Consider the following 26,263-nt stretch of genomic DNA (forward strand, 5'->3'; position numbering starts at 1 on the left):
ATTCGGATATTTCTCGACCAGTTTCTAACTGACCATTGTGGAGTCCAGTCCAGCTGCTTTTCTTGCGGATTCGATGTTTATTTCTTGAATAATTTTTACACAAGTGAGCAGCCAATCAGCTGAGTGAGTAGCCCTTGAATCAAACTTCGAGCCACCCGTGAAAAGAGCCACTCTTCCCCTCAGAGAATAGTCATCGATTATTCCATTATAATACAAGAATCAAGAACCCTTTGTTCATTCATTCCTAGTGAGAATAAGATATACGGTTGTCAAAAAAGTCTTGCGGTATTGAATTCTTGAATTTTCAATTGTTCATAAAATTGGTTATAATAATGCGATTTAAGTCAAATATGCGCCGTTTTGTTCGATGACGAGTTCCCAACGAGATGCCAACTTCATAATGCCCCTCTTATAGAAGCTCGCTTCCCTATTGTCAAAAAACTCGGAGAGCCAATTTTCACAGGACTCTCTTGTGGACAACTTCCGACTACCAAGCTCGTTCGCCATGGACAGAAATAGGTGGTAATCACTTGGTACGAGATCCGGACTATACGGTGGATGCAAAAGAACCTCCCATCCGAGCTCCCGGAGCTTCTGGTGCGTCACCAAAGATGTGTGTGGCCTGGCGTTGTCCTGATGGAAGACAATTCGGCCTCTGTTGATCAAAGATGGCCTCTTCTGCATGAGTGCTGCATTCAAGCGATCCAGTTGTTGGCAGTACAGGTCCGAATTGAGCGTTTGGCCATAGGGGAACAGCTCATAGTGGATGATTCCCTGCCAATCCCACCAAACACACAGAAGAACCTTCCTGGCCGTCAATCCAGGCTTGGCCACCGTCTGGGCAGCTTCACCGCTTTTCGACCACGACCGTTTGCACTTCACGTTGTCGTAAGTGACCCACTTTTCATTGCCAGTCACCATCCGCTTCAAAAACGGGTCGATTTTGTTGCGATTCAGAAGCGATTCGCATGCATCCATACAGGCAAAAATGTTTTTTTGCGTCAAGTCGTGTGGCACCCATACATCGAGCTTCTTTTTGAATCCAAGCTTCTTCAAATGGTTTATAACGGTTTGATGACTCATGCCCAGCTCTTGGCCGATGCTACGGCTGCTACTATCCCGGTCTCTTTCGTTCAATTCAGCGATTTTATCGCAATTTTCGACGACAGGCCTTCCAGACCGTGGCGCATCTTCGATCACCTCTGCACCAGAACGAAAACGTTGAAACCATCGTTGTGCGGTGGAAATGGAAACTGTATCGGGTCCATAAACTGTACAAATTTTATTAGCAGCATGAGATGCATTTTTGCCTTTATCGTAGTAGTACTGTAATATATGCCGTATTTTCTCTTTATTTTGCTCCATGTTTGCGACGCTATAACTCTCGAACGACTAAAAGCAAACAACAATTAATCAAACACGTGCTACCACGTGAAAAGAGCTTTCCAAAAAGCTCTAGCGGGAACCGATGCGACGAATACAACTAGAACCACGCGCTTGCAAAGACAAGCTTGCGGAAATACCACAAGACTTTTTTGACAACCTTATATCTGTGCTACTTTGCACATGCGCAAAGTATTAGCCGTCCAGGCCAGGGGCTTGTTAAGAGACAATAAGTGGGGTGGAGTTTAATCTACATTTTTTGTAGCCAGTCATATTCTTCGGCTCTGTTGAAGCGTTTCTTTCCGTACTTTCTCAAATAGTGTCCCACTCCAGTTTCCAGTTAGTTTTCTTCTTTTTCTTCCCTCTTTAAGAGTGTAACTCAGATGGTAAGCATCCCCAGTAGCAATTTGCGTTTTCACTGTTGTGCAGTCCAAAGATTTATACTCTGGTAATATCACCGAGCTCTAATCACTATCTGCGATGCCTGATTTAACAAAAGTGCCCTGAATGAGGTATACCACTGCCTACAATTTTCCATGACTTCGACATAACAGATAATGGTTTCTATAGATCTAAGTCCACTACTCTTCATAGGACCATTGTGCTTAGAATCAAGAGCTACGGCATTTAATCTTCCGCAACAATGCTGATTGCATCAGCTCTCAATCAATCTGACCAAGGTCTAGTCAATACCGAGAGTAGACTGGCCTCTTATGATGGCTCGATAACGCCCTCATACTTGAGATTATTACTCCCAGTAAAATTCCAAGCACCGTCTTATTGTTGTCTGCAAAAACTACTGCGAGTCAAAATTCTTATCTAGCAACCCAGCATAACGTCTTCTTGGGAACAGGTATCTTTAGAATATTTTAGGATCTGTATCGTTTGAGCGCTATACCTAGACGTTGCCGCCGAAATCTTCTTTGAAAACGCCTTTTCTTTTTGCCGCTGTTTTTGTGGGACTCCAATATCCCGGTATCTCGGAACATATATACTCACCAGTAACCGCGACAAGTTTCCCTTACGGGTTTCTTCAGGTCTATAGGTGTATAAATAAGTTCACGGAAAATAATCAAATTCTTTACGATTGGGTATTGATATGCATAATACACGTGCGGAAACTATTACGTATTGGCATCGTGAACACTGCGTGTCCGCGCAAGCAAAAACAATACTACTTTCATTTGTGCAAATAAATAGTTACACTAATCTCTTAAAGTTTTAGGCAGAGAGACTTGAGTACTTGGTGGCAGAAGATGTTTATCAGCCGAAAACATTGTCATTTGACAAAAATTTAATTAAAAAATGCGTGTGGTGCCGGTGAAGAGCTCCCGTATATATGTACCTATGTGTAAATGTTCATATAAAGTTATGTATGCGTAGATACGAATATACGAACACTTTTTTAATTATTAAAGTGCGTAAGTGTGCAAAATAAAGAAAATAACTTATCGCCTAATACCCAGCCAACACTTAGAAGCATAAACGAATATTCTTGTCACGCAACAAGTCGCGAGAAACTGCGTGGTTGGAGACGTATGCAACGTACCGTGGAAGAAAAAACGCGCACTTCTTAAGGGGCTACATGGGTTTCGTTGTTCAAAAAATCGATTTATTTTTTTTTAGCTTATTAATTTCTACAACTTCTCAGGAATATTATCCAAAATTTTCAAGTCCATCCGAATAATAAATTCGGAGATACAGCCTTTTGAATGTGTGCGCTCCAAGCCACTTTTATTATTACTCAAAACTTTAAACGCGTTTTTCTCGGAACCGTGTTTTCAAAGTCGGTTGTCAAATGTTCTCGAAAACTACTCAACCGATTTTGGTGTTCGAAATACAATTTACTCGTGCTTGAACGAAGGATTTTGTTTTTTTTTTTTTGAATTACAACTATTTAAAAAAAACAAAATGTCAAGCAAATTTGACCGAAATTTTCATTTTTTTGCAAAAATGTCTGCCAAAATTCCAATTTTTTTCTTTCCTTCGTTCAAGCACGAGTTTATGGTCTTAACTAAAGTACTTATTTTTGTTTTTTCATTTTTGATGAGCCTGTCAGGAGTTATGCTGACAACGCGGACGCACCTTTTTTCGAGGGGTCACCGGAAATGACGTCACAATGGAGGAGTTTTAATTTTTCTTTTTTGAAAATTTCAGAAATTATTCTTTAAATACATATGTATCTATAAGACAGAAAAAAGTTTGAATTAAATAAATAATTTTTTACATAAAAAAAAATATTGAAAATATGCCTTTTTTAACCGACGAAACCCATGTAACCCCTTAAGGGGGGAGTCCATGTAGAAGCCTCAAAATCGGTCATTTTTTAAAAGTATTTTTAAAAGTGTTAAAATAATTATATTATCTTGAAACTTTAACACAACTTTACTTAACTTTCGAGAGTACAAAAAAAATTTTTTTCATTTTTTTTTCAAAATGGCGGCTCATTTCTTGTCAGCTACCTATGGCGCGAGGTCCCAAACTGCTCTATTTATTACTCTTAATCTATCGATCTGAAACAAAAAAATGAAACTGGTTGAAAGGATGAACCTATAAAATTAAAAAACAAGTATTGAATTAATTATGAAATAAGCCTTTAAAAAAAGTCAGAATTTAGGGCTATTTTATTGACATTTTTAACCCCCAAAAAGTAATTAATTTGAAATTTTAGGTTTATCCTTCCGGTAGTAATGTATGTACAGAAAGGCTTCCCCAAACTTCAAAAAAATCGGTCTATAACTTTTTGAGTGACAACACGAGCAGTTTTTAAAAATACAGTTTCGAGATAAATGAGTTTAAAGTTTGAGGTACAGGAGCGCGCGGACCGCTCTCCACATAGTTAATGGGCTGTAGAAGCTATAATATTTGGAACTTCCGCATGAACATTTCACAGTATATTCTTAAGAAACTACCTTTTCGAAAATTCGAAAAAACAAAAAATCGATTTTTTGAAAATTTTACATGGACTTCCCCCCTTAATGCGCACTTCTTCTTCTATATAAAGTGACTCATAGCGGCTGGAAGAAAATGGCTCTTATCATTCTTGCATGGAACCTATCGTGTATATGTACATAGAAAACCAGGAATGATAAAAATCGTTTCACCAGGAGAATGATAGTGTACAAGATTTGGCCAGGCGCAGCGAAGCTGTGAGAGTAAATGGCTACTACATTTCAGGGTATTTTACAGCAGAAATGTGTAGCTCAGTTTACACGTATTCTTACACTCTTCTAATCAGCCGTTGGTTGAAGATAACCAGTCTTTCATGGTTGAAAGAGATAAGTTTACAACAAATTTAGTGATTGAAAAAAAGAAGCGAGCAAACAGCTGACGGATGTGCGGAAAATCACGTAATCAATTTTTGCTTTATGTAGTTTGTGTTATGTTGAAGGTTAAGGAAAAATTGTAAGAAATAAAGGGTGGTTAAGTTTCAAGGGCCGGTGTTGATTTTGAATAAAATACAATTTTTTTAGGAAATTATTGTCATTTCTCTTTATTATGATAATATTTGTATGGCTCAATTACGTATGGAACAAAATATCGGCCAAATGGCCGCTGCGGCCTTGGCGGCACACCTCCATCCGATGGTCCAAATTTTCGATGACGCTGAGGCATAATTGAGGTTCTATGCCGTTAATGTGCCGAATTATCTCATCCTTTAGCTCTTGAATTGTTGCTGGCTTATCGACGTACACCCTTTTCTTTCAAATAACCCCAAAGAAAGAAAACCAACGGTGTCAAATCACATGATCTTGGCGGCCAATTGACATCGCCGCGACGTGAGATTATTCGGCCATCAAATTTTTCGCGCAAAAGAGCCATTGATTCGTTAGTTGTGTGACAAGTGGCACCATCCTGTGGAAACCACGTATCGTCCACAATGTGAAGCTTTTCAAAATAAATAAAATAAACTTTTCGAGTTATCGTGTACGCCAATTCGAAAAATATAGTTTTAAGAAAAACGCTCTAAAGTTTGAATATATAACTATACCTCTCCCAGCGCTCGAACGGAGAGATTAGACTCATCACGGTTGACGATCTATAATATAAGAAATACTCAAATTTACGTTCTAAAAATTTTTTGACATATTCTTGAAGGATTATATTAACATGCAATGAAAAAAATTTTTTTTTTTCGAAATTTTACAGGTTATCTGTCGGCTTACAGCCTCTTGTAATCAACTGAAATCAACCATCTTTCTTACTCATCTCTCGTTCTTACTTAGCCTTCGTTCGACCCTCATCACTTCACTGTCTTTATAGGGACTTTTTAAGACTTTCTATTAAGTTTCCACGACAGTCGGTGCTACGTTACCGAAACGACCCGGATTTATATCTGGGCAAGCACTGTCAATCCAGCAGCATTACCCGTATGTAAGCATGGGGAATGTTTATGCTGCTACAACAACAACAACAACTTTCTATTAAACTTAAAACATTAAAAAGATATTCTTGAGATTGTAAATAAAAAACAATGGAACATTTGAAAGTGCTGGAGAAGCTAGCCCCCTTAAGGTTTTTCCATAGGCCTTTCGAAGACAAATCATCGTGGCACTTCCATTGTAGGTATGTCTTTTTGACTTCTCTACTGCTTGTAGATACTTTATTCCTTCCAACCCGTTATTTTTCCAATGATTGAGTACTTCTACAATGTTTCCATTTCTTTCGAGCTTTACTATGCTCCCTATTACAAAAATAATACCTTCCACGTACATTTTGGTTTCTTGTTACCACTGATTTAAACTTTTCGCATTGGAACAAATCTATGAAATAGATGGTTTTTTCTTTTAAGGACTGGTCAAGAGAGCATATTGCCAGGAAAAATATATGGTTAAGTAGAGCATCGAAATGATACAGTTTCTCATAAACTATTGCATGAACCAATTAAGCACAGAACAGCCTCTTTATGTAAGAGATTATTAAGAATACGCTTAAATTAAAAAAAAAATAACTCTTTTAACTGTATTAATTATTTATTTTATATATTTATACAAATGCGAGTATTTTGTACATTTTTTCGCTAATATTTGCATCTGTATTATGTATACACTGTGGTCTTGTATGCAACCGTCGCATACATGGCTAATGGGATATGATTTAAGTTCCCATCTAAACTAATCAAAAATGTCAAGCTTAATACTAAACAGTAAATTGAGTAAATATATTTTCAAATTATAAGCATTATAGACATTTTAGCTGCTTGCAAAATGTCATAAAATAAAGGAGTATACGAGTATGTATTCAAAACAGACAAATGATCTTCAATAATCTAAGCACAGTATGCTGTGAATCTAACTGCCTGTGCGTGCATTGTTGGTTTGCAGCAAAGTCCTCCGTTTTTTTTGGACGTTCGATGCCTCCAGTGAACGCCTTCTTCTATGCTTTATACGCTCTTCTAACTGAAATTGCAAAACTTCAGGTTTTGTCTCCAAAGAAAACTGTATCTCTGGCATATTATAGGAGGCGAGAAGAAAATTTATGCGAACTCGATCCTCAGCTATTTGGTGCAACAAAGCAGTGGTTTCATCTGATATAAGGAGTTCAGTGCATGCATCGGATAATTGTTTGCCGAGATTGGCGGTCGCTGATTTAATATTTAGAATTTTCGGTGTGGTTTTGTGTGATTTTGGTGACTTATTTTGTTGTACACCATCAGAGTTAACGTTTGTATTGTTTTTCGATTTGGTTGACGTATTGTCTTCGTCATCATCTAAAGCTATCGTTTCGAATTCTATTTCCGGACTTACACACAGCGGATGATGCATACTCTTGCGCCGACTTCGTTTATTTTGTGGTATGATTGCACCACTTGAGGTTCCAGCTGCAGCTATTACCAAACCATTATTTCCAGTTGGGCTTCTATGCACACTAGCAATTGCAGAAAGTGGTGATACATTGATAGAAGTGACATCTGAAATAACTAGTGGTGGGGACATACTGCCCGAAGAAACCACCGCAGGCACTGCATTTTTTGCCGAAAACTTTGCCACTGTAGATGGCATATGCAAAGGCTGCAGATCTGCTACTTCACTGCTTTTTGGCACTCGGTCAGCCTCGTCATCGGAGTCGGAAATTTCTATTACTTTTGACATTATATCCACTATATTTAATTTACACAAAACCACTTGATTTGTTTATCGACATACTAAATGCGTAGTCAGCTGTTGTGATCAATAACACAAACCATATGAAAAATATCCCAGGGAAATTAAAACAACGGCGAGATGCCAGACTTCCCCTATTGACATGTAAACTGCAAAGGCTTTTTGCTTACCATACTCGTATTATTATTAGAACGTCAAAAGAGAAGGCATATATCAATATATAGTAATAATGGCACATGATACTTCTGATAATATGAATTTGTTCCATTTTAATATAGTATAATGACGGTTGTAAAGTGAAATACTTGATCGCCCTCAGACACATGGATGAATGAATAAGCAAAACCAAAAGCAAAAAAATGGTCATCATCGACGGGCGCTTATAAACAAGAAATATTGGTTTCCACAATTATATGAGATAATTATTTAACAAGTATATTGGTTTGTTGATTATTCAAAATAAAAAATATTTATTATTATTATTCTTATTATTTATTAATATATAGTTAAAATTATAGATTAATCTAATATAGGGTGGGCCATGTAAAATTTACTTTTTGAATCGGCTAAAAAAAAAAATACTCAAACTTTTTTCAAACGTTTTTTTTTTATTTTGAAGATTGAACATTGTCATTTATGAATGAAAAATAATATTGTTCAAATGACTGCAACGACTGGCTTTACAGTAGGCCATTCGATCAACCCAATTTTTAATCACATTTTTGATTGTTTGGGCTCCATTTTCATGAATGGCAACTTCAATTTCGTGTTTTAAAGCATCAATCGTCTCTGGATGGTTCGCATAGCATTTGTCCTTAACGGCTCCCCACAAAAAATAGTCCAACGGGCTTAAATCACAGCTCCGAGGCGGCCAATTGATATCGGAATTCAAAAACGGTAACCAAAAGTTCGAGTGTAACTTTGGCAGTGTGATAAGTTGCACCGTCCTGTTGAAACCAAATGTCGTCAATGTCATCCTCTTCAATTTTTGGAAACAAAAACTCGTTGAGCATGTCACGGTAACGCTCGCCATTTACTGTAACCGCGGCAGAAGAAGAAGACTCACCACTTTGGCAATAGGTTTTCAATATTTCCCAATTTTGTTCAAGCGTATAGCGACCCATTTCGTAAATGTCAAACCTTTAAGTAAATTATGAACACATTTGACATGTCATTTGTGTGTGATAGTAAATGTAAGTATATATAAATTATAAAACTAAATAAGTTAATTTTGATTTGATTTTGATTCAATATTTATCAAAAACAAATTATTTTAAAACTTTTGTTTTATTGATATCAAAAAATATCAAAAAGAATTTTAATTTGATATGCAACATTTTGCTTGCAGGCGAAAAAAAATTTTCTTGACAATATTTTTGAAGTGAAAACTTCTTTAGAATCGTTGGGAGTGATTTGAGACTCGATGAAACGAAAAAGCGACACTACGAAGCGTTATATTGTGATATACGTATATGTGTGTGGCTGCGTACTGCTGAGACACGCTGGTATAGTGAGTATTGTAGTATGTATACTACACTGCCTATTACATGCTTTGGTGTTTAGTTCAAGCGTCATACGTATGTATGCTAGTACGTATGTGTGCGCGCCTGCGTATTACGGAGCCATGGTGAGCGAGAAGGCATTATGTATACCTATACTACACTACCTAATACTTGCTTAGACCAAGCGTACTACGAATGATTGTGTGTATGTTAGTACGTCTGTGTAATATACGCGTTATGACGCTCATAACAGCAACCGCGTCCGTATTTTTATATTCGTAAATGTTTTCATTTTAAACGAGCAAAAACAACAATTGACGCGGTATTTCAAAGATATGTTGACAACATCGAAACCAAAGCATTTGTATCATATTTTAGCTATCATAAGCCACTCGTATCATTTGTTGAAATTGAAAACATTGAGGATGAATAATAATAAAATGAAGAAAATAAAATATGAACTTTATAGCAATATTATAATGAACCCACAATTATCCCGCTCCTAATGCTGCTTTCGTCTCATTCTCTCTCAGTTTGTTTTACGGAAGGTTTCACTTCTATCGCGTCTAACCGTTAGACTGGTATTTTTTTGATAATTAACGAACAGATATATTTTTTGAAACAATTTATTTCTGTTACCCACTTAACGTTTGTTAGTTTTTATATCGTGTTAAAATGAACGTTATTATCAAGATAAGAACTTACGAATTTCTCTCTTCCTGCAAAAGTGTCAAACTATCACTAATTATACTCGTAGTCATTTTGATGTGATAATGAACAAAAAGATTAAACTTTAACTTGAAGCGTATATAAAAGATTTGAAACCAAAAAGCTTAGAAATGTATGAATAAAACACAATTTTTTTCGAACTTTAATTTGAAGTGTATGCAAAATATTTTTAAGCCAAAAAACTTAGAAATTATTGAATAAAACACAATTCTTAATATTCTTAAATAAATAATTTTGATTACTTTAACAAATACTTCTCGAATTCGGGCAATGGTTAGGGGGTTCTTTTCTTATTTTATAACTTTTTGTTGTAAGTAAAACTACACGTAATAAAATATATGGTAAATATTCCATTCTATTATTTCCTTCCTAATAAATGTATATTTATATTTTTTTAATGTTATTTATTCATTATTTCTGTTTCGGCGTCAGTAACGCATGCACATACCCACGCAGGGTGCTCGGACCCGAAAGTTATAGAGCTTTTTTAATTATTATTATTAAGAAATAATAAGTTTTAATTTTCTGACCGTGGTTTGGTGTTTAATGACTAATGAATGTACTTTACATTTAAAAAGTTGACAAAATATTTTCTAGTTTCGAACTAACACTTAATGCCTTAATTGTTATTATTATTGTTATTTTCTATATTTTACCCCAAACGTGTTTAATACATTTATTATTTTCAATATATTATTTCTTTCTTTGATGATAAGCATTTTATATTCCCTAAAATCACCTAAATTATTGAGTATCTGTTAAATTTCAGCATATGTCTCTTGCTCTTATTATTCCAGTTTTTGAAATCTTTATACTCGTTTTGTGATTGTGGAACAATATTCAAAAAGTGGTTTAATCACGACACGTATGCGTTTTTATTACTGTCACTTATTTAGTTTATTTTATTAATGTTGTAACATCTTCTTATTTTTAAAGTTTCTCCACTTACAATTTTAAAAATATCAGATGAATATATATATAATTGATGCGTACACCCTTTTTGGGTGTTTGGCCGAGCTCCTCCTCCTATTTGTGGCATGCGTCTTGATGTTATTCCACAATTGGAGGGACCTACAGTTTCAAGCCGACTCCGAACGGCAGATATTTTTTATGAGGAACCTTTTCATGACAAAAATACACTCGGAGGTGTGCCATTACCTGCCAAGGGGCGACCGCTATTAGAAACATGTTTTTCTTAATTTTGGTGTTTCCCCGAGATTCGAACCTACGTTCTTTCTGTGAACTCCGAATGGTAGTCACGCACCAACCATTCGGCTACAGTGGCAAATATATACTGCCGCTGTAAATGGAATAAAAATAAGCCGATCGAATTTAAGAGCATACAAATGTAATTACTCTGTTATTAAAAGGTAAGAAGTTCGCATTCCGTTATTGTATAACATCGGTGGTGAAAATATTTGTAAACTAATATATTTAAACATTGTATTGACAAATTTTTAAGACGATTTTTAATCATGTTGGATATAATCTTAAAAAAAAAACTTTATTGAAGTAAAAGTTTGAATTTTACATCACTGGTATGTGTTTCCTTCAACAAAATCTGGCATCTTTATGGGAAATTTTTGTAATAAATTGTATTCGGTATTTTCAAAATTTGTTCTTGCATTTTATTGTATCGTTAAGCATATTTTATATTTATTAACAAAATACATGAAATATTAAAACAGAATGAAAAATAATTAAATTTTGACACAAAAGCGCAATGGAAGTATTTAATATAAAACATGACGCACCATCTATAGAAAAAGTAGCACAATGGATGATCAAAAAAGCGAGAACAACGCTCCGATTATGAAAAGTGCCGTTAGTGAAATAGAGTCGCGGATCCGTGAGTCAATACTGCATAGCCCTTCACCGCGTGGTTTGATGATACGAGGTTGTGGCACTAAAGAAGCAGTTGAGAAATATGATCAGTTAAATGCAGCTTGCTCTAAGGGATTAATGGGGCACGTAGATTCCAAAAAAATGAAAACAAAGTCGGCATCCTTGCTAAAATATATAGACTACAATTATGATCGCTTCTTCAATAATCAGAATTATATTGAGTTAAACAAGCTGCAAAGTGAAGCAATTTCTCTAAAAATTAAAGAAGAACCCCGTGATCAAACTAACATGTCTGATAGTGAACAAAATGATACAAAGTCGATAAAGCTACTTACAGGATTTATTCTGAATCCTTGCGCTGCACTTTCAAAAAATAGGGCGGTTAAAGGACTTGATCTTAAAAAAAAGGAATTAAAAAAACAGGAATTGATTGAGCAAAATACCGATGCAAATACTGGGCCCCAAATCGATTATCTCCAAACAGTTCAAGATAATAAATTTATGCCAGAAATTTCTGTTCAAATTGGGAATAAAAAGTTGGCTGGACAAGAACGCGACCAGTTGGCGCAAAAGGATATTGAGCCAAAAATTATAAAAGAGCAGTTTGAAAAAAGAGTTGAAACATTTGAAGGTAAAGGAAAAGAACACAAAAAACGTGGAAAATGGAGAAGAAACCCCTTTGCATTAATTGCATCGGAAACCAAAAAATATGCCCTTCGAGAATCCGTGCGCGGTGATCAAAAGATAAAAGAATCTCCTTTGAAAGACACTGAAGTAAAAAAATAAGTAAACTATTCTTTAAATGTTAAATTACATATAGTATATGTTTTCAGATAAAATTTGAGTATTCCAAACCGCTTTTTAATGCAACTGTTAAGAACGAATGGTCAGATAAATTACATGAGATAAAGGTGAATTATCTTTTTACATGTAGTTTTGTATCTAATATTATTTAATATTTATTATTTACAGTTGGAATGTAGGAATTCAGCAATAGATTCAGAATCACACCGACTATCCGATTTTGATTCACTGCACAATACTTACTTTGATTCTCTTACCCAAATCGGCAATGCAGTCGGATCGTCGCTTAGTACAAGTACGTATTTCTAACGTTGCTATATAAAAATAAGCTAATTTTAAGCTTGATTAAATAGATATTGAATCGCAAGCTTGGCTGGCTAAGTTGGCTGAACATCCATGTGCGCCAATTAAAATTGTAAAACGCAGCACGTCTATAGAGATATACTCAGCTGAAAAGGTTTGTTTTGTAATAAACTCAAGTGATATTTATTCAAAACTTATTTGCATACAAATACATAACTCATACCCATGTAAAATATTTTTAAGATTGGTAACTGATATTATAAGAAATTATTTTTTCTAGCCTAAATGGAAATGTAATAAGAAAACAGAGGGCAAGCAAAATAATTCAAACAAAAATAAATTGGCAAAAATTAAGCAGATAAATAAAACAAAACCAAAGGTAATAAATAATGTTTGTTAAATGTTTTTTATTCTACTGCTTTTTGGACTACAAAGTCAACAAACCTTTTACATAATATTTCGCTAACTAATAATAATTATAATTAAAACATTAGAAATAACAGGGGTTTGAGCAATATTAGAAAGTTACGGAACATTGCCAGATATAGAGAAGCATTTTGTGACGTAAGGTCTGTTCATGCAGCAAATAATTTGTAATAATTGTTACAAACTATCAAGTTTTGATGTTTATGTATCCAAAAAACTTGCAAAGTAGAGGAAAGTGAGAGAGCAAAATGGCATTTCATTTTGAGAGGAAGTTGCAAGTTTTTACTAGATAAATTTTTACTTGTAAGTATTTGCAAGTGAAAAAACAGCTGATTGCAAAGTAAAAATAAACACCCGAATTAAGATTTGCGAATTGCGTTAACGTTCTAAATTTAAACAAAAAATGGAGAATGCAATATAGAAGAAAATATACTAACATTTTAGATAAAATGTATAAATTTTATTTGAAGTCATATACAGGGTTGGCCATATTAAACTGGCCCATTGAGTAACCCTATAACTTTTTACTGTAATTTGAAATCTAAGGTTTACGTCAACAAGCCAAAGACACTAGGCGCACTTAAGGCCAATATCCGACGGGAAATAGCCGCCATATCGGCCGAGACGCTGGCCAAAACTATGGAAAACGCCGAAAAACGGGCACATTACGCTATACGAGCTAAGGGCGACCACTTGCGCGATATCATATTCAAAAAGTGATGTAAACGAATCTCCTTGAACTAAATTAAATGTTTTTCACAATGAAACACAAAAAAATGTTTCTTTTTCCATATTTTTTTAATAATCACATGGGTCAGTTTAAGATGGCCAACCCTGTACATATCCAAATACGTGCTAAGGGCGACCACTTGCGCGATATCATATTCAAAAAGTGATGTAAACGAATCTCCTTGAACTAAATTAAATGTTTTTCACAATGAAACACAAAAAAATGTTTCTTTTTCCATATTTTTTTAATAATCACATGGGTCAGTTTAATATGGCCAACCCTGTATTTAATAAGACTTGGATATAGAAATAAGACAATGATACAGAGGCATGTACTTCTGAACCACAGCCAGCAGTCACCACTGCTGCAGTTTCCGAAATTCAAATCAAAAGCAGTGAAGGTTTCTTTTGTGCTTTATGCTTGTACTTGTTGGTTATTAACTCATTTGGCAGTATATATCCATGCATTGACGGAATCAAGAAAAATATGAAGACAGCTGTGCTTGCCGTCAATACAATTTCTAATGGTATGTTCTTCATCTGACAGCGATGATGAAATGGTACAAATTATTGTGGACAAAATAAAATCATTTGATGCTAAACTCGTTATTTAGCTTTTTATTGGTCTTATTTTATTTCTCTTTAATTTAGTACGTGGCAGCTTAACTGAACAAATTTTTAATTTTCCCCGCCAACAATTTAATCAGCAGTTCGTAAAATTTGCATATTCTTACTGGTTTTATGATATTTTTCTCTTTTTTTAAGTTACCGGATAATTTTTACATGAACAGACCTATAGTTAATAATATAATTTAAGGGTTGTAATTATTTATTAATTTGTTTGCTTTGTTTTGTTCTTCTTTGTGGTTTTATATGTATGTGAATCTAAAGGGTTTTCGAATAAGAGGTGTTACTTTGATATTCCTAGAAAAATGCTATTTTTTAATATAAATGATCGGATGTTTATTTCAGTATAAAGCGGGAGGTATGCCGTTAATAGGGGAAAGTAACATCAGGCAAATGACCACCACGACCACGCTTACAGGACAATATCCTTGTAATGAAATTTTTCATAACCAAATTGCAAAGTGGCTGCCCTATGTCCTCGATAGCCTCACGAATTCCATCTTTGAGGTCTTGAATCGACCCTGGGCTTTTGGCGTGACCTTCTCTTTCACGTGGCCCCAAAGAAAAAAGTCAAAAGGTGTTAAATCACAAGATCTTGGTGGCCAATTGTGATCACCTCTTCGGGAGATAACACGGTTCGTAAACTTTTCCCGTAAAAGATCAATGGGTTCGTTGCTTGTGTGGCACGTAGCGCCGTCTTGTTGAATAAAAACGTTGTCCAGATCATTACCATCCAATTCCGGCCATAAAAAATCGTTAATCATCTCTCGATAGCGATAGATAACATCTGTTATTGGAAAACCTTTTATGTACGGATTGTGTATATTGGGTACGGGGGCATAGAGGGAAATTAAATAGTGAACAGAATAGCTAAAGAAGGCACGAGGCTTGCAGTGGATCAAATAAGTCAAGCACTTAAACCCCTGCGCACAATTCAAAACGCACTAACGGAGCACACGTTAAGAAAGACAGATGGCTTAGCTTAACCAATTCAAAGTTTTCGGGATCATGTGCAAATATGTATGTGATTACAAGTATACTAAATCGGTTATATCGTTCGATAGAAGGAACTGTAGAGCTTGAGTTGGTGTACCAACAGGGCAGCCTGGCTGTAGCGCATGATTAAAAGCAAAATCCAACTCTTAACGATGCTTGCAGGAAATGTAATGAGCCGGGTACAAGATAAACGTTGGAGCATCTTCTATGCTACTGTCCGGCTCTTTCAAAAACTAGACTATGTACATGGGTGCTCTCAGTTTTGAAAGACTTGAATCTATCTCTGAACTGAAGCTTGAGCGACTCGCAAAATTCGCAACAGTACGCGCATTATGAGTAATGCATATTTTCGCTAAAAATAACAACCTGATCTGGGCCAAGATGGTCTCTGCGTGGGTTTGGCCAGCCAGTATAACCTAACCTCACCTGAGTATGCATTTATATATGGGCTTATATAATTATTTAAATTATTTTTGTGCGATCGCTAAACATTCAAAATCGAATGTGCAGATAAAGAAGAAGAATAAGCCCAACGATTGCCCTCCTTCCGCCCAAAGGGCACGAGGGGCGCATTCCACATGACTTATGGACCAATTTTGTTTTGGTGTCAGGCCAATAAAGTGAGATGTTTGTTGAGTGTCGAGATCTGAAACTCTTTAGCTGCAATAAAATTAATCAGCTGAATAAAAATTTCAAAATTAACCATCGTCAATAATTTATTGAGAATTCTTGACGGTAGAAAGCGATTCTATAAGTAAAAAGAGCTGGAATGGGAGTTAAAATATTGGCATAAATATCAAAGAGGTTCCGTAAGGTCGTAATTAATTTAATGGTTTAAAAAAGCCTAAGGGTTTAAAAACACCTCTCTTGATATTCGTGAGGGAACGTTAAGTTAACTTCCGTCAGAAGAATTGGGCTGGAAATTGACATATGATAAATTATTTTCACGACGACCAGTAAGAGTGAGAATATTGATAAGCTTTAGGCGAATGGTGCATGGAAGAATATCATATAGCCAGTTCAAGTAAAAATATCTAAAAGCAACAACAATTCTAATCTGTCGAACCGTAAAGTTGTAAAAAGCGCTTTAGTAAATATGCGATACTAATAAATTAGAACCATGTTTCGTATATAAACATTAATCGGTTAAATAAAAAAATATTTAATTACTTATTACTTTTATGCTTCTAACCATTTCAGAGCAACTGTAGAACTAAGTCAAACACTGAATCCCAACATAATTATTCTCAGAAAAGTACATCGGAGACCAGAAAAATATGTAGAAAAAATCCAAAGGTACACGTTTTATGTTATAATATTTTGATAATGTCATTTTCACCTTTTAGCGCAAACGGCGTCGCCGTATATTCGCGAATGATAAAGCTTATTCTTGTCCCATCACCAATGAGAAATTAAAACAAATTACGTGCTCTGCTGATGGCAGAATGCATTTACGTGTACGGAAAAATAAAATTTTGAGCAATGGGCTTGGCACATCGTTTCCAAAACCTATGCTGGAGGAAAAACCGGAAATTGCAACTCCACCTGCACCTATACAAATCAAGGCAATTAAACCATGTTTGGATATTAATTGCGAAGGAACAAAATCTTCTTATGAACCTCTGCCATTGGAGTATCAAAAACGAAATGCCAGCAAAAGTGAATTAGATTGCTTACGAAATGTGGAAAAAGACTTTAAAAATCAATTTTTATCACACACAAATTATAGCGAAGTTAATGAGGCGATTTCTAATTTACAAAAATCCGTAAAAACAGAAATTGACTGCAACGGTTCTGAAAAGCTCAAATCATGTGCAATGGTAGACAATGCAGCTAAACTCAGTTATGATGTGTCTGTTCAACCAAGAGTACGTTTGAGGTCTATGAATGTTAAACGAAAATTAAGTGCATCGTTTTTGGAAACTCACATTAAACGAGAGATGATACCTAGAACAGTCGAAGTCACAGGTCTATCGCAGCCTTGCAAATTTCTCAAATCGATGAATCCAAGAGTTTGCCTGAAGCGTTTACCTCCTCCTAAGAATGTGGGATGCTTGGAGCCAGAGAACTCGTGCCCCATGACTCTCAGAACTGAAAGCATAGCGAAAATAGAAAATCATGTAAAGACTCCAACTGCTGCCAACTGCACCACATCGAACAATATTGAAGCATCTTCAAAAGCCCAGATAAACAGCAGTGTTTGTCTGAAGCGTTTACCACTTCCTAAATACTTGCACCAATCAAAGCTACCTGATACATGCCACATAAATATTAAGGCTGAAACTATACCAGAGACGCATGTCATGGATAAACCACTAAGCGCGGTGAAGAACTCCAATGCATATAGTGGAACCAAGATAACACCGAAAAATAAGCGTGTCTTGGATTTGGAGAACTGTAAATTTTTGCAGTCACTGCAACCGCAAGTGCGCCTGAAGCGTTTAAATTTTCATGGCAGATTTCTTCGTTCGACAGTGGCAAAACGTATTACCGTCTCGGATTCCATACAGGTGCCCTCAAATTTAAAGCCATTAGTGCGTCTCAGGCGTCTAAAGCTTGTTGATTTAAAAATGAATCATTATTCAAATAATCAAAAAATTGAAAATAATACCAAGCAGCTGAAGGTCGACTTAAAAGTCAAGCGCAAATGCAATTTTTACGAAAAGAATGCAAGATGTGCTCCAAGAAAACGTAAAATGTACAAAATGCATATAAAGGAAGAAAAACTATCTCCAAAAAGGAATGCTTTACCGATTACACCAACATCGCAATTGCGCATAGCGCAGGCGTTTAGCTTGCAGCCAATAGTACGCGTTAATCGATTAACCAAGTTTAATCAAGTTGCAAGACGGCACTCGAACAGGCAATCAAGTGTGAAGTCTACGGAACTAGAAACACAAGTAAAATCGGAAGCCTTGGATGCTAGTGAAGAAGAGTTGACACCTGTTTCCTTTGCCAAGCAATACGAAGAGGAGGATAGTGGTGTTCTTTTAGATTCAATAGACAACGCTAATACGTCATTTCATGGTGGCCAGCCTGAAAGTACAGCTGGGAGTAAGTCCCCGGCGCATACCAAGTTTGCGACAGATGACATTCTATTGAAAATTGCATTCCAACGTGCATGTATAAATGACTTGCTTCTGCGAAATGGTTACTCAGCTGTACAATTTCGCCTGTATAATAAAATAGAGGAATTAAAAATATTTTTGGACTACTTGCTGGCCAAGTAGTTAGATATATTTAAGATTTATTGATACATTATTTTATATTTTGCTATTTTCGACTTATTGTTAAGGTAAAAGCTCCTAATTTTTAATAGTTAAGATAGAATATCTTTTTAGTTTCATTGTAAAGATTTAATTCATGCATTTTTACGGGCTACATAAATCCCTTCAAAACTTTTGTTCTTGCTCAAACTTATATAAACTATTGACAACAATTAAATTGGGATTATTGATTATTTCATCTAAATTATATTCCAACTTTAAAAGCATTCAAAATATATACAAACAAGTTTTTTGTTGTAGCGAAAATGGTTTGGCAGGACCGGCTGCTGTAGTAGATGTCACTTTATTAAATTTAAAAACTATGTTGCTATTTTTGGTAAAATTGTTAAAAGTGTGAATGAATGCATAGCATTTCGCAAAAATTCGTATGTGACAAATGCAACACGACCGTGACTTTTCGGCGTCTCCAGACGCGCATAATAATTGAGTACTTCAAAGATGAGCAGTAATGGTAAGCGCTTGCCGATAACAGTTTTTTTTCCGTAGCTGAAAAAATAAAATTATCATAATTTAAAAGGGTGATTTGGAATACTTTTTCAAATTTATGGTTTATGAATTTTTATGTTTCCAAATATTCTTGTTTACCTTTTGTAGAGAGGCGCTGAGAGTACTACACCCATTAGATATCCCAAGTCACGACCGAGCACAAAAATTGAACTCTCCTCGTGACGCATTTGTGCTGGATCCACACACCACTTGAAAGCCTGTTCAACCAATTTGTCTCGGTTATTGTCAAAAGAATAATTTTCTATTGCCACACTCACCATTCGCACCGACCAATGCGGATCCAAATCCAGCCGCAACATGCCAAAGTAGATTATCACTGGCAGTAGGCTCAAGCAGAAAACAATCAACACTGCCTTGAAGCGATTTAGAGTATAGAACCTGTCAGGATACTCATCGAATGTATGCAGAGCAGCTATGGCCGCAAAGCATGACGCAAGGCATTGATGTGGAAATTGCGCACCCAAATAAATGCGACTGAAAGCCATGCAAGTGGCTGCTAGTATGACTCCGGCCCTACAAATGGCGCTCAGATGACGCATAGGCCACTTCAGGTGGTTCCAACAAGCGGGCAAGAAGTACAGTATCAGTAAATAAATGAATATGGTGAATGAAAGGCAATAACTCGAAGGAAAGGCTGCCGTAGTTTCGCATGTGCCACGGTATTGCTGTAATGGGATTGTCTCATTGTATTCACGTATCCACCAGTAGGGCCGACTCGCTGGAAAAGACCTGTCAAAGGTATAGATGGACAAGTATTCTTTTTTTTTGCATCAAAAATCACATTTATTAACACAAATACCATTTGATTAGCGAGGAGAGCACATTGATGACACCTAATGCGCCAACCAAACGCACCAATAGCTGATGGCTAAATGCACCCACGAATGGCACATAAATATCTATTAACTTCGCTGGTTTCAAGTGTTCGCTGAGCAGCAGGAGTGCCGGTTCTACTGGCATTAAACTGTAAAAAGATAGAAACAGCGTGGGCTATTATGTAAATGCAAAATATGTAAGTTTTACCAAAATTTTTCATTCCTGTTGCTTGACTTACACATTTTGCGCCCATTGCACCGTTAGTATTTCCACATGATAAAGTGTAGCAAGTGAATCCTCCCACATTTTTATGGAACTAAGTAAAACAAATTTGTACTGAAAATTTCACGTTTTCTTGCTGTACTTGGCTTGTCATATGGTATACTACCGGCATTTTACCTTGACATTTCAAGGGCATGCGCATATCTCATTTAACGTTCTTTAAAAAAATACACGTAATTTCTGTTACCAATTATTCATTTTGTTGTTGTTGTAGCATAAAACACTTACTGCATTACTGGGGTGATATATAGCCCTTAGCCGGCTATAATAGGAACTCCTTGAATCAACGTTTTTTTATATTTGTGTAAACAAAAAACTTTCCCTGCCAAGCATTTAAAGTTGAACATTTTTACTTATTGTGAGCCCCAGAAATGAGTAGATAAAATTTGATATATTACATGTTTTAAGAGGGGCAGCATTTCGTAGAAAATAAAAGTTAAATGATTTTTAAATCTTAAAGTGTTTGTGCTTTGTGCGCAATTGCAGGAAATCTAATAGAGTTCAGCCTAATAGAAGCGTCACCGGCAAAATTCAATGTTAGACTTCCGTTATAAAAAAATTGAAATGCTGTCAAATAGGGATATACTTTTTGTAACATACGCTGTGTAATTTTTTAGTTTTGTGTTTTTATAAAATGAGTTCCGTATATGAAGAACGATTTGAAACAGCAAAATATGGTATACCGAAGTTAAAAACGTTGAAAACTTCCTCGCATAAGGTCCAAAAAGGAATGCTTCTCCAAAGCAAGATCAACTGATCAGCGATTTGTTTGTGGCAAAGGGTCTGTTCATGTTACAAATTATCACGTTTGGGTGTTCATGTACCCAAAAAACTTGCAAAGTAGGGAAAAGTGAGAGAGCAAAATGACAAATCAGTTATTTTGCATTTATTTGCTTTTTTTAAGGGGGAAGTCTACTGTGAATTTTTCAAAAAATCGATTTTTTTTTTATTAGCTTAAAAAATACTTTGAACCCTCTTAAATAAGGTACAATATGTGTTACAGCTGGCTAAATTTTTCTTCGTTGAAATTTCGACCTTTTCCCGAAGCGCTCCAAAGCGCGTACGTGCTAATACTGAAACTTTAAACGCATTTTTCTCGAAACTAAGTTTTTGTATACGGTGTACACGATATCTCGAGTTCTGATAAATTAATCAGCTTAAAAATTTAATTATATATTCTCTGTAATAGTGTCTCTCGTCTGACATAGGATTTTTTTGATATCGTTATTTGTTAAATTGTTATAAACAATAGTAACATCAATTTTAGGCAAAAAAAAAGAAAAAAATTTCAAGAATTTTTTTTTCAACGCCAAAATTTTTTATCGACATAATCCTACGTCAGACGAGAGTCAATACTATGTATATGATAACAATATTTTGTTTTTTTGTTTTAGATCACCGAAACGTAAGATTTCATGTACACCGTTTAGGCACCTAAGAAAAGCGGACCTGCGCTTGCAGAAGTGCCACAGCGTCCATTTTGAATATTTTGACTTAAAATTTTTTTTTCAAAAACTTAAATATATAATAAAGATAAGAGTTTAAATAGATTTTATGTACGAGCAATATTTTGTTAGAAATAAAATCCGGAAAATAAGCCTGTTTTTTCCCTTGTCACAGTAGACTTCCCCCTTAAATTTAATACGATAATACGGTAGCTCAAGTGAAAACATTTTTAATTTTTGTGATTTTTCCTGCCAACAATTTAATCAGCTGTTCGTGAAACTTGCAAATCGTTACTGGTTTTGTGTTCATGTACTTTTTTTTTTTGATATTTTTCTCTGTGAGAGAGAATTCTTGGAAATTATAAGTTACTGACAAGTTACTGCATAGTTTTTACATGAACAGACCTAAACCCGAACTTAGCGTTGTGTGAAATGGAAGCCGTTTTAAGCAAAAGTGGTGCTAATGTATCCAAAGACAAAGACATTTACGTACAGAAGACGTCAAATTCCGGAGCGCAAAAAAAACCTCTGTTCTTATTATCACACATTGAAAAAAGACTTGCATGGACTGAAGAAAATTCAGAACGGAATTGAGCAAACGTAATATTCACGGATGAATCTTCATTTTGAACGAATAGTTGCATACGTTGGCCTGGCGTACTGTTGATAATCAACAACTTCAACGAACTGCTAAGCATTCAGTTAAGGTTTGTGTTTGGGGCTGCTTCTCCGAAAAAAGATGTTTATTTGTGTTTACCGTCAATTTGAATGCAGTTTTGAAGAATACAATTTGCCGTCAGTTGTAAAGATGCTTAAAAGAACTAGCCTATCTTGGGGTTAACAAAAAGGCAACGATCCCAAGTATCGAAGCGGAATGTGTGTAGAGTGGAGACAGTAAAATGGGATTGAAATTTTTGATGCCTGATGCAAGCCTTATTGAAAATGTTTGGGCAATAGTTAGGCAAAGATTTGAAGGAAAACAAAATGGACGATGAAACGGTTATCACGGCTAATTCGGCGGATTTGAAGCCGATTACCTCATCAACATTCACAGAAATTAAAATAAATAAGGGCAGCTCTCAACTACATAAAGATCTCGACTCGGGAAGACGCGACATGCCAATTGCTTATGTGCGAAACATGGAAACTCCAAGTAAAGATTGGTCTTGTGATTTGTTAATGGTATCCCTGAAAGTCAGATGCAGTGGAATAGCAGCCTTCTGAACTCGCATACTCTTTTAGTAAATCTCGTACAATGACTCCCTGACTGAGTAAATCTCCCCATATTGAGATGAACAAATAAAATAGATTGCGGTCAAGTCGCTCTGAAGTTCTTGCGAGGCAAGTTTTGTCAATTATTTCTACTGTGCGTTTCATATTGCCAAGTGCTCAAACGTGTTCCTGAGCGCGGTTCACTTAAAAAAAGAGAGTTTGGACGGCAACGACGTAACATGTGCGGTAGCTGCGTTGATTTTTTCGTATACGACCAATGCAATCTCATTTTTGCCGACCGCTGGCATCTCCCTTCCCAAGAATGATAGAAACAAAATTCCGCCCATAAGAGAGTACGTGACGTCGCATTAGCTGAGTTGTGAAGTGTTGCCAATCCTTTGCTATTCGCAGTAAATTTGGTGCTTTTTTATACCCAAAATGCGAAAATTTGTAAGTTTGGTGTTTGTTTCTTTTTATTTTCATAGACAAAAATGGACCGTGGGACTGTATTGAGAAAAAATCCTATCGCGAAATTGGCAAACTTGTCGATAAATCATGGTCCAGCGTTTGAAACATCGTTATGTATTATTGCAATACTGGCAAAATAGCTCCGGAGAGCAGATCTGGCCGCCCAAAAAAATTAGCCAAACGACAGGAGCGAATTGTGGTGTCCACGGTGGCACAAAATCCAAAAATTTCGGCTGTCAAATTTTGCGAGACCATGCAAAATTCATTTGAAATCAATTTTAACCCCTAAACTTTTCGGAATAACCCATATAAGGCTGGGTATCGTGGCCGAGTTCCTCGACGCAAATCCTTCATATCGAAGGTAAAGAAGAAAAAGAGGCTAGAATTTGCTAAACAGCATTTAAATAAGCTCGACGCTTTTTGGATGAATCAAAATTCAATTTATTATCTGATTCAAATGAGCATAAAAGATTTGGTGAAAGCCAAATAAAGAGCTTCAAGAGAATAACCTGCTCAAAACAGTTAAACACGGTGGAGGAAATGTGATGGTTTGCGGGCGTATTGAGCATGTGTGGCATCTTCTTGAACGGAGGTTACGATCTCACCACATAACGTCAAAGGATTCTCTAAAAGAAGCAATAATTGCTGAATGGAATAAAATAACACCTTCCGAAACTTCAAATCTGGTAAATAGTATGAAGAGACGTTTGCAGGCCGGAATTCAGTCTAAAGGAAGACGCACAAAGTATTAGCGCGTTACAGCTGCAATGGAGCAAGCTGATTACGCTACCTGTGCCAATACTTTTTTGATGTGAATTTGTGCCTTATTTTATCTTTCAAGGTTGAGCTTGTAAACTTGAGTGGAAATTATTTTTTTTTTTTGTCCAGATACGTAACGATACGTTTTCTATTTTGTTATACTTCCATTAGAAGAAAAGTTATACCACTGAGAACTTTGATTTTTCGAGTGTGCCAATACTTTTTTCACTCACTGTATGAAGACTCCATTTGTCTTGGCTGTTTGATAGAACGGTGAAACGACTTTGTGGGTTTGACTAGGATTGGGTATAAAGTGTTTGAAGCCATTAGCTGGGAGCAGATCAATGGAGCTTTTTTTTCAAAATATATCTATACTCGGTTGATTTAAAGCAGATGAAAAAGAACAAAACGGTAAAACAGTTATTATGCTAAGTTCTGGTTTTCTCTCAATTTTTTGTATTGTTCCGCAAAGAAATATAATAATACTGTCGGAGGGAAGTGTACATAACTGTAATAAAACACATATCGTTGCATTATATTTTTTATCTCATACTACAAATTTAATGAGTTCATATAATAAATAATTACATCAGATTTTTACAAAGGGATAACAAATGAGATTCAATAAATAAACTTGAGTTGAAAGAATAAGTCGTAAAATAATTAATATTACAACTATCGTTTGTTATGGAGTAGTAGTAAGAGTACCAATACTTTTACAAAAGATGATGTATGTGGTAATAGTATATACATATACATACCTACATATGCAAACATTCTATACAATGACAATTCTTAATTTCTCTAGAAAAATTCATAATGAGAAGATTTCCATACTCATGGAAATAATGGAAAATCGCTATTTTGACTAATATCATTTTTAATTAGATTTAATTTAATTTTAAGCTTAGTCCTCTTCATTTTATTTGTTCGAAGGATGACGACGATTATTTTTAAAAAATTACTTAAAAAGTAAAATGTAAGCTCTGACTCAGAACCAAGTGGTGCTTTCGAGTTACGAGTGGATGTTGAAGGCTGTGTGTTGCGATAATGATTGCATTACTGTTGTTTTTCCATGTAAACCTCTTTAAAATACAATTCAATTTAACCGAAGTTCTCGAAATGATGTATGAAGTATGGAAGTTTGCGCGTTTTATTCACCTCATCACAGGCGGACATTATACTCTTCGTGAGTGGCCTTGGGCCGCATGAAAAAACGCCAATTTTCGATACCTAGTTGGGAAGAAATTAAAAAAATTAATAATGAATTCCGCAGTTATGAATAGTACGTAGATAATAATTATTGAACAAATGTGGCATTTAAAACTTCATCAGTTTTCGGCAGGGCTCTCTGCCAATATCTGGTGTCTTGATTTTTTTCCTATAAAATCGTCACCTACAGTTGTAGCACTTAGTCCTGAACACTATTTTGCGAAAAAAATGCAATGATTCTGAGAAGATTTTTAGAGGTGTGGCCAAGATCAGATCGTTAACTGGCTTGCAGCGAATTTGAATTGAGAAGGTGTGCTCAATAGCATACCGTTATTCGGCTCTGATCGAATTTGACAGAATCAGCTGATGGGCTGATGTAACAGGGGATGTGCTTGCAAAAAATTGGTGGTATGTGAAAAAAATCAACATAATGTCACTTCCTTGCCATCCGAACAAGGAATGATTGGACGAATACATGTAAAATGATCGTGCAGAATGTGGCTGCCGAATCCCTTGTGACGTGGCAGTCGAAGTTCTCCTTACAATTTTCTTTTTTACCACAGTTAATGAGCAAACCTTGTAAATCCAGCAAACTTGGACGTACCAGGGGTCATGAAAGCGGTTTGTTTACGATAAAACTGAGATTGTGTTGGTGATAAACGAGAATATCAACGCGTTCACGTTATGTCATTGCCGTCTGCACAACGACTGATTGGACGCGTGTGTGAAAACGTGTGTAATGAGCAAGCAAAATACTGTTGAAGACTCCCCGATGATGTGGCAGCCGAAGCTATTCTCACTTCTCACTCTTCCTTGAGTCGCTACCA

General features: G+C 35.8%; 4 protein-coding genes across 4 annotated transcripts in view; 1 reads left to right on the top strand and 3 right to left on the bottom strand.

Moving 5' to 3' along the window:
• Positions 1-6,520: 6,520 nt before the first annotated feature.
• On the bottom strand, positions 6,521-7,545 carry LOC129247583 (uncharacterized). Its single transcript, XM_054886764.1, has one exon. The coding sequence runs from the start codon at positions 7,473-7,475 to the stop codon at positions 6,675-6,677; it is 801 nt and encodes a 266-aa protein (XP_054742739.1). The 5' UTR covers positions 7,476-7,545; the 3' UTR covers positions 6,521-6,674.
• A 3,811-nt stretch (positions 7,546-11,356) lies between these two features.
• LOC129248184 (uncharacterized) lies at positions 11,357-19,092 on the top strand. Its single transcript, XM_054887645.1, has 7 exons — positions 11,357-12,337; positions 12,397-12,474; positions 12,536-12,662; positions 12,721-12,824; positions 12,951-13,049; positions 16,649-16,744; positions 16,795-19,092. Exons 1-7 carry the CDS (start codon positions 11,495-11,497, stop codon positions 18,676-18,678), a joined length of 3,231 nt encoding a protein of 1,076 aa, XP_054743620.1. The 5' UTR covers positions 11,357-11,494; the 3' UTR covers positions 18,679-19,092.
• On the bottom strand, positions 19,035-20,412 carry LOC129248185 (glucose-6-phosphatase catalytic subunit 1). The gene is made up of 5 exons (XM_054887647.1): positions 20,297-20,412; positions 20,042-20,206; positions 19,500-19,971; positions 19,321-19,439; positions 19,035-19,221 (listed from the first exon to the last, which is right to left on the bottom strand). Exons 1-5 carry the CDS (start codon positions 20,362-20,364, stop codon positions 19,035-19,037), a joined length of 1,011 nt encoding a protein of 336 aa, XP_054743622.1. The 5' UTR covers positions 20,365-20,412.
• A 4,385-nt stretch (positions 20,413-24,797) lies between these two features.
• The window catches only part of LOC129247091 (dual oxidase), an 82,836-nt gene continuing 81,370 nt past the window's right edge, over positions 24,798-26,263 (bottom strand). Inside the window, exon 13 of the mRNA XM_054886012.1 lies at positions 24,798-25,457. Within this exon, the coding sequence (XP_054741987.1) occupies positions 25,329-25,457 (129 nt within the window). The 3' untranslated portion in view covers positions 24,798-25,328. The remainder of the gene's footprint in view (positions 25,458-26,263) is intronic.

Source organism: Anastrepha obliqua, chromosome 5 (genome assembly GCF_027943255.1).
Source record: "Anastrepha obliqua isolate idAnaObli1 chromosome 5, idAnaObli1_1.0, whole genome shotgun sequence".
Classification (NCBI taxonomy): Eukaryota; Metazoa; Arthropoda; class Insecta; order Diptera; family Tephritidae; genus Anastrepha; species Anastrepha obliqua.